Raw genomic sequence first — 12,798 nt, forward strand, 5'->3', positions numbered from 1 at the left:
CAGACATTACCTGATTCAGTTGCTAGATTATGGGGGGTCCTAGAAGTCCTAGAGGCAAGACTGGGGCAGTGGCTCTTCATCAACTGGCATAGAGGATGTCCAAGTCCTCTGTTAATAACTGAAGTGGTAGATTCTTTACCGTCTGAGCCAGCAGGGAAGTGCTGTATCAGTATACCTCACCACAAACATAGGACAGAGAGTGTAGAACCTCCTGAAAGCTTTATGAAGGAAGGATTAAGCAAGTGGTTGATGCTTCCATTTATGGGACATCTTGCAGATTTCACCGGTGGAAATTTCTCCTCTTGACTGAAGGACCAAAAGAGATTTCAGTGCACCATGCCAAGTCTTTTTTTAATTTAGACTCTAGAAAGTCACCTAACTGCAAAAGTAGGGGTACACTTCAGTGAAAATCCTGATCCTTACCTTTCCATCATGTAGGAAGAAGCAAAGAAAGCAGGCAACCAGAAAAGGGGACTGATGGATACTGGGCCAAACATCCAGCTGCCCCAGATCTGAACACTGAGGCCTGTCTGTCTGTAAGGGGTCTCTCTCTCTGGACTGCCCCTCCCAGCACCAGGGTGCTCCTTCTACAGACTCATCCATCAATGTACACCTAGCTCAATTCCTCTTCCTTTGAAGGGAAGACCTTCAAATAAAGAGGGAAACTGGATAAGCCAGACCCTGAGGCACAGCCTTTACTGGGCAGAGGAAAATACATCTGTGGGCTACGTATGGGGCTCCTGAGCAATAAAGGGGAAGTGAGTCATTTTAACAACAACCATCATTTTTATTAAATTTATAATCAAATATTACAACAACTTTTCTTTTGTACAAAAAAAATTTAAATACAACATTGTCAGTTTGGGAAAAGACAAACAGTATAAAAATGAGGAAAAGTGATGAAAAGACAAATCCAAAGACAGAATAAATACAGCCTATTTATGCGCCTGCCCAGCCCTGGTGGCTGCTGCCAGAGTACCAGACCCTCGGCCTCAGAATTAGCAACACCTCAAAATTTTCTCCAGTGCCAACATGTCCAAGGGTGGGATTTTGGCGACTTCAAAGAATATCCTGAAAAAGGAAGAGGGGTCTGGTCAGTGTGAAACAGACCAAAGCAAGGAGGCTCCACGGAATAAGTGGGACATTGGCCCTTGGTTCCCTATCTTGCTTTAACTCTGGAACAGAAAGTAAGGTAAAAAAGTATCTGAATCTTTCTTTCCCCTTAAGTGAGGCTCGTCTGGGCCTCCCCATGACAAAGCATAAACCCAACCTCAACTGGAGACTGATACTTACTCATGTGAATACTTGGAACATACAGTCTTGAGCCTATTGCAAGAATGAAAAGTCAGTAGGATGTTCAGCTGCCTGACCAAGGCGTGAAGATCAGAGATCCTGTAGCCACTGTAATACTCTAGGATAGGAGCCTGGAAGAAGCAACGTGAACAGTGACATTTATGACAGGAAGCAGACCAACACCCAAGTCCAAACCTCCTATCCATAGTACAGGCAGAGAAGATAGTCAAACAACTCAGACTCATACAGCACAGATACTGGCCAATAATTATAGGGTACTACCTAGAAAAATATGTTCTATCTGCAAGCTAGTGGAATGGCTATATCCATATGTTACCAGCTGGATACAAGGCCCAGTCATAGGTATTTAAACTGAAATCCACTGAGAATTCAAGGAACAGGATAGACTTTATAACTTAGGCACTCTCAGGTTAAGAGCCAATGGCTAGGCAAACCTCAGAACAAACTTGAGGTCCCAACAAAACAGCCATCAGGAACTTTAGGTTGTTCTTCCCCTCTGGCTCAAACAGCTATCATTTCATTTATTTATTTTCTCATTCAACTTTAAGGATGCCTAGCATGTGGCAAAAGGAGTATAGCAGAGTGTTTAAGACCAAAGCTTCTGCAGGCAAGCTGCTAGGGTTCAGATTCCAGCTCTACCTACAACATGACCTTGAACCAGTTATTTAACTTCTTGGTGCCGCTGTTTCTAAATCTGTCAAATGGGGATCATCACAGTAATTATATAATAGCATTAAATGAGTTAATATACATAAAGCACATGAAACAGAGTCTAGCATATGCCCATACCATATGAGCTAGGATTAATATTAACCGAGCCTCATACACAATGCTGGGAATACAAGGATGACTAAGGCTCCTACCCTTGAGGAGTGTATAGTCTAGTGGGAGAGACAGACATGCACACACAGAATTACAAAATGTGTGGGAAGTGCTACCCGGGAAGGGAGCATGGGACACTAGAGGAAGAGAGCTGTAGGACCCATGACTTTTGTCTGGGAGAGCCACAGAAAGCTTTGTAGAGAAGTGGACATCTACAACAGGTGCTAAAAGTCTAATGGGAGTTCCACGGGTAGAGGAAGGAAGATTTATTATTCTGCAAAGCAGGAGTTTTCTTCAAACGTCTTATATTATTCTCCCTGAACTCATTTTTTTTCCCCAACTATCTTACCTGGAATTGGCGGCAGGGGATAAGAAGTCCACCAATTTGGATCCCTTTCCCTTTTACATGGCCCTGAGATACTTCTGCAGGAATCTCAGGGCTCTACTGAATATTGGAAACCATTGCCACAGGCAAAGGCAGTCATTGGAATGCTGCTTTCACCTCTCACCATTCCATGTTAATACATTCCCTGCTCTATCCATAGGAAATATCTGCCTCCCCCAAATCAGTTTCCTTATTGCCTTCACGTCTTTTCAATCATTCTTCCCTCTGCCTAGAATGTCCCTTCTCACATGTTCCTACTCATCTTTCAAGACCCAACTCAAAAGTCACATTCTGTGTGAAGCCTTTCTCATCTATAGCAGTATGTATGTATATGTATATATATGTGTGTGTGTATATATATATATATATATAGTAGTGTACAGGACTGTGAAGCCAGACTACCTGGGTTCAGATCAGGACTGACATTTAGCTGATGTTAGTACATCCACATCAAATATTAAAATACTGAAATATTTTTATGCTGGTTGGCAAGCAGTTTGCTGCCCTAAGCCTCTCAACCGTCCTCCCTACCAAGACTACCAATCTTCCCCAGGATCCAAAGCCTGGATCAGCACAGGGCCTCCAGGATCATGACTCCAGAGCTACGGCCACATCCATTCTGATTGTAGAGTAGGTATATACTTTGAACAGACTCGTAGTTCTCAAAGCCTAGCTCTGCCTCTCATTAGTCAAACACGGGAACTTATTTCTTATCTGTCCAATAGGGATAATACTGTTGATTTCATAGGGTTGTTGTGAAGATTAAGTGAGTTAATACACAAAGTGTTTAGACTACCATCTAAGCATTCAATAAATGCTAACTATTATTACATATTCTTTTTCATCACCATCACTGCCATTTACTGAATGCTTTCTCTGTCCCAAGACATTTCAGGGCCTGTCCAAGTTCACACAACTGTTTTTAGGGTTCTTTCTCAGCACACAGAGGTTCTTCCATCAGTAGTGGTGCTAGAATCTCTAGGCTGGAGGGGCCTAGGGGAGGTTGGGAAGAGTATGCTCATTTGTGAACAAACTCTTCCACTTGGATTTCATTTACACCTCAAAAAGTTCATAGTTTTCTAAAGTTGTTTTCATTCACAATTTTTCATAAAATTAAGAAAGCATCAAATATACATTTTATTTGTGTTGGGGAAGGAGGCTGTGGAGGCCTTCCCCTTCAGAGAAGAGTACTATAGTATATGTCTGAGTCCCCTGTTATATACACAGACAGTTACTTTCACTGCTCTATTCTCTGGGTCAGTACTTGCCAAATCCTGTTCCAACGAGCACTCCTGTATGGGGCCAAGCTTTCTGAGAGGACTGCTAGGAGCAGGGGTGGCATGGGGTAAGGCAAGAAGTGGGTCTACCCCACCCCCTGCCACAATCAAAATAATTTCACATTAGTCTGTTTTGTGACATTGGGCTTTCAGGTGAGCTGTCTTTAGAACAAATGATACTGTGACAAAGAAAAATGAAATAAAATACTTCAAAACCAGGGCTACAGAAAACCTTTAGGCAGCCAGGCCCCTAAGAGGTCAAGATGTTAAAGGATTCATAACAGCACATATGCAGCAGTTTTGTCACAGAGTCTCCCACAACCCTAACTTATACCTTCCTCCAGAGCTGAGCCTGTGCTTTTAAATCCCCCACCCGGTCTTCCCCACTGCCCACAAGTGTTTACCCAGTGTCCGAGCTTGTTCATGCAGAGGGCCAGGAAGAAGGAGGCAGCAGCGAGCTTGGAAGCCCTCTCTTGGACATAGTCATATTCCAGCAGGGTCAACTCACAGATGAAGCGGGACAAGGTCAGTGTCTTCATGCTGGCATAGACACACTAAAGGCAGGAAGAAGACTGACTCAGCAATCAGTACAGAACACTGGCACCAAGCAGATGACCCCTGCACTCACTCCAGTTATCCTACCTTGGGCCTAAATGGTTCTCTGCCTGAGCGATGTACCTCTGCCACCATGACTCACACTAAGGACCCTGTCTCTAAAGCAGAATCTTTAGGAGGGGAGATTCTGAAATCAGCAATGGTGTTTGCCATCTTTAGGATCTTAAGCCAAAATACCAACTGTACTTATGGTACCCTCCCACCTCCCCTTTCTGTATATGCCATCCTTTGAAAAGCCAAAGGCCTCCAACTGCTATCTTTGCACCAGGTTCCAGACTAGAAATCTTTTCTTGTTTGAATCCACACACACACACACATATATATACACACACATGTATAATATATACATATATATTACATACACACACACAGAGACACATATATACACATATATATTTATGGGCTTCCAAAGACGCTTACTCCTTGGAAGAAAAGTTATGATCAACCTAGATAGCATATTCAAAAGCAGAGACATTACTTTGCCGACTAAGGTCCGTCTAGTCAAGGCTATGGTTTTTCCAGTGGTCATGTATGGATGTGAAAGTTGGACTGTGAAGAAGGCTGAGCGCCGAAGAATTGATGCTTTTGAACTGTGGTGTTGGAGAAGACTCTTGAGAGTCCCTTGGACTGCAAGGAGATCCAACCAGTCCATTCTGAAGGAGATCAGCCCTGGGATTTCTTTGGAGGGAATGATGCTAAAGCTGAAACTCCAGTACTTTGGCCACCTCATGAGAAGAGTTGACTCATTGGAAAAAACTCTGATGCTGGGAGGGATTGGAGGCAGGAGGAGAAGGGGATGACCGAGGATGAGATGGCTGGATGGCATCACGGACTTGATGGACGTGAGTCTGGGTGAACTCCGGGAGATGGTGATGGACAGGGAGGCCTGGCGTGCTGCGATTCATGGGGTCGCAAAGAGTCGGACACGACTGAGCGACTGAACTGAACTGAACTGAACTGATGGTGGCTCAGACAGTAAACAATCTGCCTGCAATGCGGGAGACCCAGGTTCAGTCCCTGGATTGGGAAGATCCCCTTGAGAAAGGAATGGCAACCCACCCTAGTATTCTTGCCTGGAGAAATGCATGGACAGAGGAGCCTGGTGGGCTAAGTCCATGGGGTCGCAAAGAGTTGGACACGGCTGAGTGACTAACACTTTTCATGTATATTTATACATACATACACTCACATACAAATCCTTCCACAAAACACACTTGTAGAATAAGTGAATAATTACAAAGTGACTTCCCTTGTAAGCAATATTCAGGTGAAGGAAAAGAACTTTGCTAGCATCTCCTCTAAACTTCCCATGTGTCCCTTCCTGATTAAAGAATCTTCTTCCCCTCCCCTACTCTGCCCTCACCTCAAAACTTTACAGGCATACCATTGAAATCTGCAATTTTCTCTGCCCACCACCACCACCACCACACTCCATAAAGATTGCCATTCTAGGAGGGTGGCTTGAAGAAACTCCCCTGTCCTCAGTTGTCCCTTTCCCTACCACTCAGGGAGCCACTCTGGGAATGGAGGGGACTAACTCAGCAGTGGGAAAATGAAGATGTGCTTCCTCCCTCTTACCCTAGCATATCTGCGCAGAAAATGATAGGCGATGGGAATGTTGATATCAAATTTGAGGATTTTCAGGATGCTGGCTTCCATGGCGAGCATCTCGTCTCTCTTATAAATATCGTTGCAGATGTACAGGAAGTCATTCACACTAGGTGGGCAGCGCTCCTATGGGTGGAGAGGAGAGGCAGTCACAAACAGGCAAAGACAACCCATTCCTCTCTGCTTGGAGATGAAAGGCAGGGGAAGAGCGGGTGAATGATAGGAGGTAATAACATTCCCTGGAATAAACCTTCAGGGTAGCTCTGAGAGCCAGCATCTGGTTGATGTGAGCAGTCCATCTGAAAAACAAAATCAGAGACACAGGAGGAGAGAGGACAAGGCCTTCTGGGGTAGATTCCTATAGTGCTGGAAGCGGCACAACATAGCACATGGACTGGAAGCACTGACCTCTCTTCTGATGAGTGAGAGCCAGAAACGGGAAAGCTAAGGCCTGCTCTGAGGGGGATGGAAGGAAAGAGACCACAGAAAGGGGAGCTAGGGATGGAAAATAAGCCCACACATTGTTTCCTAGTCTAAGCAATGAATAAGGATGTTTGGGAGGGGTCACTGTTGGGGTAATAGGCACTGAAAGAGAGACAGAGAGAAGGGCACAGAGGGAACCCAAGCAGAGACTGAAGGTGGTGGGAGGACATGCAAGGGGGGCTAGACTGGGAAGATCCAGGGCAGATGGAGAGTAAGAACACCACCTCTCTCCCCATTCAGGAGCACCTTCCCATGCCCCGCCCTCTGCAGGTTGAAATTTATCTTTGGGGTGAGGAAGAGGAGGTAGGACGACCCCTGAATCTTTTCTCTAGCTGCACCTCACTGCCCACTCCAGCATTCTTCTCACAACTTTCCCTATCTTCAGATCACAAACTGGACCAATCCTCTGGGTTTGCAGACAAGGAAATTGAGGGCCAGAGAGAGACAGAGACTTGCTTGAGGTCACACAACCACCTAGTGACAAGGCCAGAACGAGAAATCCTCCCTTCTACTGCTCTACTTACCAGTGGCTCCTTCCTTTCTTCTCTTCTCGTATCATCTCCTTACCTCCCCTTGCAAAAGTCTTTCTGTACTTCTCAGTCTTGTGAGGGGAAGACACTCCTGCTCCAAAAAAACCTAGTGGGGGTCCTTTGTCCTGACAACTAAAAGACAGGCACTCCTGGTTCCAAAAGTTGCTAACAAGAGCATCTTGCACTCTCCTTCTCCCTCCTGTGCTTGGCTAGTCAGGGATCCCTAGCTTCTTTTTAACCCCCTTGAGGTTGAGGCAGGGAACACTTGCTCAATCCACAAGGACATCCCTAGGTAAGCAGAGGGAGGAGCAGGGAGAGAGAGAAGGAAAAAGAGAGAGGAAGAGGAGCAAGGGAATGGACCAGGAAGCCAGTGAGCAGGGAAGGGAATGAGCTAGAGAGGGAAGCATGGGACAAGGGAGAGAGTGAGAGAAGAGGAAGGGAAAGAGGAAGAAAAGCAAGAAGGTTAGGAAGCAAGGGCAGGAAGGAGGGTAGGAGGATAGGAATGAGGGGGAGAGCCAGGGAAAGAAGAGGCCAGGGAGGAAAAGAGGATGGAGTGGAACAAAGAACAAGTGTGAGTGAGAGGGAGTTGAGCAGAGAAGGAGCAACGAGAGAGGAGGAATAAAGGAACCAGACAGTAAGAGAGTAGGGAAGGAAATGAGCCAGAGAGGAAAAACATCAGGAGAATGAGGGAGGGAGAGAGAGAGGGAGAAGAGAGAGAAGGAAGAAAAAGAAAGCAAACTGGGAAGGAGGGTTGAGAGGAAGTTAAGGGGGGGGGTGGTTGGGGAGTCATGATGTCAGGGTACCATGGAGCAAGGATGGGAGATAGGAAGGGAAGGAGCAAGTAGGGAGGGGAGAGAAGGAACCAGCAGAAAAAGAAGAGGGAGAAGGGAAAGGGGTAAGAGGAGAAGGGGGAGGGGAGAAAGAGGGAGGGGAGCAGGCACCAGCAGAGCAACAGGAAGGAGAGAGAAGGAAGAGCAAGAGAAAGAGTGTGTGACAGAGGGAAGAGAGTTAGCTACGGAAGGAGAAAAGAGAGTGAACAAAGGAAAGGGAGGGAGGGTGGAGCATACAATGGAGGGAGAAACAGGGTGGGTAGGAGGGTGGTAGGAGGGAGGGAGGCATGGAGGAGTAAGGGATAGAACCAGGGTAGGAAGGAGAGGATCATGGAAGGAGGGAGCAAGTGAGGAGGGGAGGGAGTAATGAGAGAAAGATAAAGAAAAGGAGGGCTGGAAAGAGCAAGAAGTGGGTGGGTAGATGGAGGGAAGGAGGGAGCTCAGCATGGAGCGAGTGTTCAAAGCATGGACTAAGGGATCAAGGAAGGAATTGAAAGAAGGCTGGAGGGAGGAAGGGAGCTATGGAGCAAGGGCGGAGGTGTAATGAGCACAGAAGCAGAGTAAGTGTGGAAATGGAGTGAGGGCCAGAAGCGGGGATGTGGGCCAGAACTGGCGCAAGAAGGAAGTAAGGAGCAAAGGAGGGAGAGTTTGAGTTAGAGAGGGAGGTACTGATCGAGGTACGAGCTAGCAGTGAAGAAGGGAAGTGGAAAGCTACTTAGGGATACAGCTGAGGAGGGAACACAAAAACAAATCCACAGTTCTAAAGGTTTTTGCACTCAGTGGAAGTTACTACTTCTCTGCTCCTAAACCATAAGGTTTTCTACTATTAGCCTATCTGAAGGAAAAATGAGAGTTGAACAAGACCATTTAGTACCTGAGGAAGAGGAAAGAATCAGATAAAGTAGTTAGATGGATTATGGCCAGCTACTTGCTTTTATAATGCTACTTCAAAAGTAATTTACATGGACTCACTACCATCTACTCTAGGCCATTTTCTCTTAAATATCTCCAGCACCTAGATTTGGAAATGCTTCCTTATACATGCAATTCAAGACTCTACCAGAAGGAGATGGAGTTGCTGGAAGAAGAAAAGGGGGTGAGGACAGAGAATTATGGTACAGAAGGAAGCTTTAAAAAGAACAACTCATTTAACTAGGAATATGTCCACATACACACATTTTCAAAGAGGAAACAGGAGAACTTTGTTGATACCAGGAAACAAATACACCACCATTTGCACCCAATACCAGCTTCCCTGCCATGGAAGACAGACAAAAATTTGATAGGAAAACTTAATTGTGTTCATGAATGTAATTGTATACACACACAGATACACATATATGCAAATGTATACACATGCATACATGTGGTATATATGGATATAATATATATACACATGCATGTTATACACATGCGCACACACATGTACATACATACATACATGGCTTGGACAGAAATTAATTTTCTCCAAGTCCCATGGATTTGGGCTCACCTCAAATTTTGCTGCAATCATAAAAGCAGTGGAACCAAGGAGTTGTAACTTGTCCTTCTTGCATATTACCTTCATAAGGTAGTGATCTACCAGCTTCACTGCCAAGTACAGGGTCTCATGACTCATCTCAAAGGTCATCTGGAGGAATACAAACAAGGCAGGAATCTGAATGTTGTCCAACTCCAAAGCCATATCCAGATGGATCTAACTACCTGGTCTGTGGTATTGAGGACATTGTAACTACAAGACCTAGCCAGCTGAAACTGCTATAAGTGTAAGAAATGTTTCAGCTAGGTAGGTGCCTGGCTGTATCTCTCGTGCCTCTGAGGACCCTGGCAATACCTATCCCTACACATTTGGGTAAATGACAAATCTTACATCAGAGGGAGATGCTTTGCCTTCTCTATGAGCACCTTGAGTGAACCCACCCTCTCTCTTTCACCTCCAAAACTTAGATTCTTGTTCTCCGCATTTGCTACTTTATAGCAGCGCCTGGCTTAAGTTTTGATTGCCAAAGTATCCACTTCAAAGAGATACCCACTTCAAGAATGGCTATGTCCAATGAACACACTGCCAGTCACAAGACGAGATAAAGAGTCAGGCCACCTTCCCCACTGAGGCTTCTTTGTTTTAGAGATCTTGGTTGGTTTTGATAACTGATCATTTGGACTGATTATTTTTCTCTTCCCAGGCTTTAAATTCTTTCTCTTATGTTTTAAATTTACCAATAAAGAGTAAGCACCAGAAACCCTAGGCCCCCACCTCTGACCCAGTAAAAGCAGAACCCCCTGGCCCACACGTTTACATGTCTGTTGTTTCTCTCTCTCCTTCCCTCCAACCTCAACTTCACCATGTGGACCCAGCTGTGCTCTGTAATTTCCAAGCCCTGTAAGTAATAAACCTGTATTTTTTCAAAGTTTCCTACGTTATTGCTGAAGAGTGTTTTGCTATCATAATACGAACCACAGAGGGTAGTCCAGCCATGACATTAGTTATTGATAGGCTGAGACCAGCACAGAAAACACTATTACCCCATACAATGAACTCCCAAAAGAGATGTTTATTTAGCTCTGAAATAAAGGGACTTGTTTATTAGTTTATTCATTCATTAGTTTCTCTTCCCAACTAGATATGCTATTAGAATATAAGGACTGGGAGCAAGTACCAATAGCACAGTTTGTAAGTGAGCTGAGGGGCTAAAGAAGCCAGAAAGAGATTAAAGCATTAGTAGCATAACCTTCCTTTCCTTCTTTCTCTTATTTATCCTTATTCTTGCCTTCACCAAGTCCAAGAAACTCTCCTATAGCCCCAGTCCCACAGTTAGTGCGAGCTCATATGGCATCTTTGTGCAAAGTAGGAAAAAAAGTGTCTCTGGGTGAATGCAGCCCTACAGGCACACATTTTATCAAGTAGACAATACTTTTATATAAATTAGCAAAAGGTGCCTTTGCCTCAGGGCATAGCAACCCCATAGTCAGAATGCACAGCTTAGCAACTAAGTATATTATCTAGATTCCATGCCTGCTTTTGCCTTGCCTGGACGCTGTGTGTAGGCACAATTTGCACTCATGGTGGTCCTACACAATCCTCACTGAGGCTTCTTCCTTACAACACCTTGGGTTCTTAGGATTCAAAAACAATACAATTTATACTAGCCCTGTGATAGGGAATAACAAATCTGACTCCATATTGGGTCTGTTTCTTTTACTTTAACCTTTGTATTCTATTCCTTATTCTACAAGTTGATTAACTTGTAACTTGTAAAGAGATGTTGCCTATAGCTTAAAGCATACACAATGGCCTATCTGCAGGAATCCTGCCCCCCACCCAGGCCTGAATGTTAAACTAAAATAAACTCAGCTCAAAGAAAACATTGTGACTCAGCCCACCTGTGAATGACTGCCAGAAAGAAGAAATTAACATACCCCTCCTGGCAGAAACCAGTAAATATTTGCAACACCTTATGGCCTTCTACTTTACCTCTCACCTCCCCCACTTATGGCCTTCTACTTTACCTCTCACCTCACCTCCTCTTTGTTTTATAAAAGAAACTAGCATCCAGTCCCTGGCAAGATGGTTCAGACTTCCAGCCTTCTGAATAAAGGTCACTATTTCTTGCCCCAACACCTCATCTCCCAATTTACTGTATTGTGCAGGAAGCAGAATGAGCTTGGACTTGGTAACAGTCCAACACCTTAATCAATGTGTGAATCCCCTCTAACATCTCCACCAAATAGTTACTCAGTTTCTGCCACAGAACCTCCAAATAGAACCTGGTTTTAACAGAAAATTATTCTTTCTACAGAGTAGATATCGCCCTTAATGTAAGCTTACTTACTTCTCTGGGCCTCCTTTTTCATTGGCTAATATTATTGACCAGAGGCTAGATAACCAAATGGAGGTCCATAAAAAGCACTGGAGAAATGGATATATAACTGAATGGGCAAATAATTACCAGATAATGATTGAATACATTGGTTCAGTGATAGATATATTACATTTCTGAATAACAGAAATACCATGAAGCTTTTCTTATTATTCCTGGGATATGGCCTGGATGTTCTCAGAAATCTGGCTTTATTAGTTTCCAACTGCTTCTGCAATAAATTATCACACTCAGATGGTAAATAATCCACCTGCAATGAGGGAGACTTGGGTTCGATCCCTGGGTTGGGAAGATCCCCTGGAGAAGGGAAAGGCTACCCACTCCAGTATTCTGGCCTAGAAAATTCCATGAACTGTATAGTCCACGGGGTTGCAAAGAGTTGGACACGACTTAGCAACTTTCACCAGTGGCTTAAAACAATACAGATTTATTACCTTACAGATCTGGTGGTCATAAGTCCATTGGGCTTGCTGGACTAAAAAAATCAAAGTGCAAAGTTGGGCTATGTTTCGTTTTGAAGGTTCTAGTAGAGAATCTTTTTTAGCTTCTAGAAACTGCCCATATTCCTTGGTTTGTGGCCCCTTCCATCTTCAAAGCCAGCAGTGGCCAGTGGAGTCTTTCTTATATTGCATTACTCTCTGCCTCTCTCTCTTCCACATTTAAGAATACTTGTGATTATAATCAGGCCCACTTGGATAACCTAGTATAGTTGCCCTACCTTAAATTCAGCTGATTATGATCTTAATTCCATAGTCTAATTTTCCATTCCCATATAAGGTAACATACTCAGATTCTGAGGATTAGGATGCAGGCATTTTATTCTGCCTACTACATTTTCCAAAGGAACATATAAGAAAGGGGTGGGGAAAGTTCATGCAGATGAAGAGTAATGACTATCACCTCTAAGTGTCAAGAAATTGAGGTCAAATAATTACAGGAAAAAAAGTGTAAAATTGAAAAACAGCAATTCTCTGAGGATGCCTTTGTGAGCAAACAATAAAGCTAGTGGATGCATAGCCTCCTTGCAGTACCTCACATAGGCACTGGCCACCCATC

General features: G+C 44.3%; 1 protein-coding gene across 14 annotated transcripts in view; it reads right to left on the reverse strand.

Annotated features, from left to right (window-relative positions):
- Positions 1-766: 766 nt before the first annotated feature.
- Positions 767-12,798, reverse strand: part of CCNB3 (cyclin B3) — a 61,147-nt gene continuing 49,115 nt past the window's right edge. For all 14 annotated transcript variants that reach the window (XM_060408317.1, XM_060408316.1, XM_060408312.1 and 11 more), the window contains 5 exons: positions 9,357-9,494; positions 5,992-6,147; positions 4,203-4,352; positions 1,294-1,424; positions 767-1,071 (listed from right to left, as the gene is read on the reverse strand). In XM_060408317.1, the coding sequence (XP_060264300.1) occupies positions 999-1,071; positions 1,294-1,424; positions 4,203-4,352; positions 5,992-6,147; positions 9,357-9,494 (648 nt within the window). In that variant the 3' untranslated portion in view covers positions 767-998. The remainder of the gene's footprint in view (positions 1,072-1,293; positions 1,425-4,202; positions 4,353-5,991; positions 6,148-9,356; positions 9,495-12,798) is intronic.

The sequence above is a fragment of the Ovis aries genome, chromosome X (assembly GCF_016772045.2).
Source record: "Ovis aries strain OAR_USU_Benz2616 breed Rambouillet chromosome X, ARS-UI_Ramb_v3.0, whole genome shotgun sequence".
NCBI classification, from domain to species: domain Eukaryota; kingdom Metazoa; phylum Chordata; class Mammalia; order Artiodactyla; family Bovidae; genus Ovis; species Ovis aries.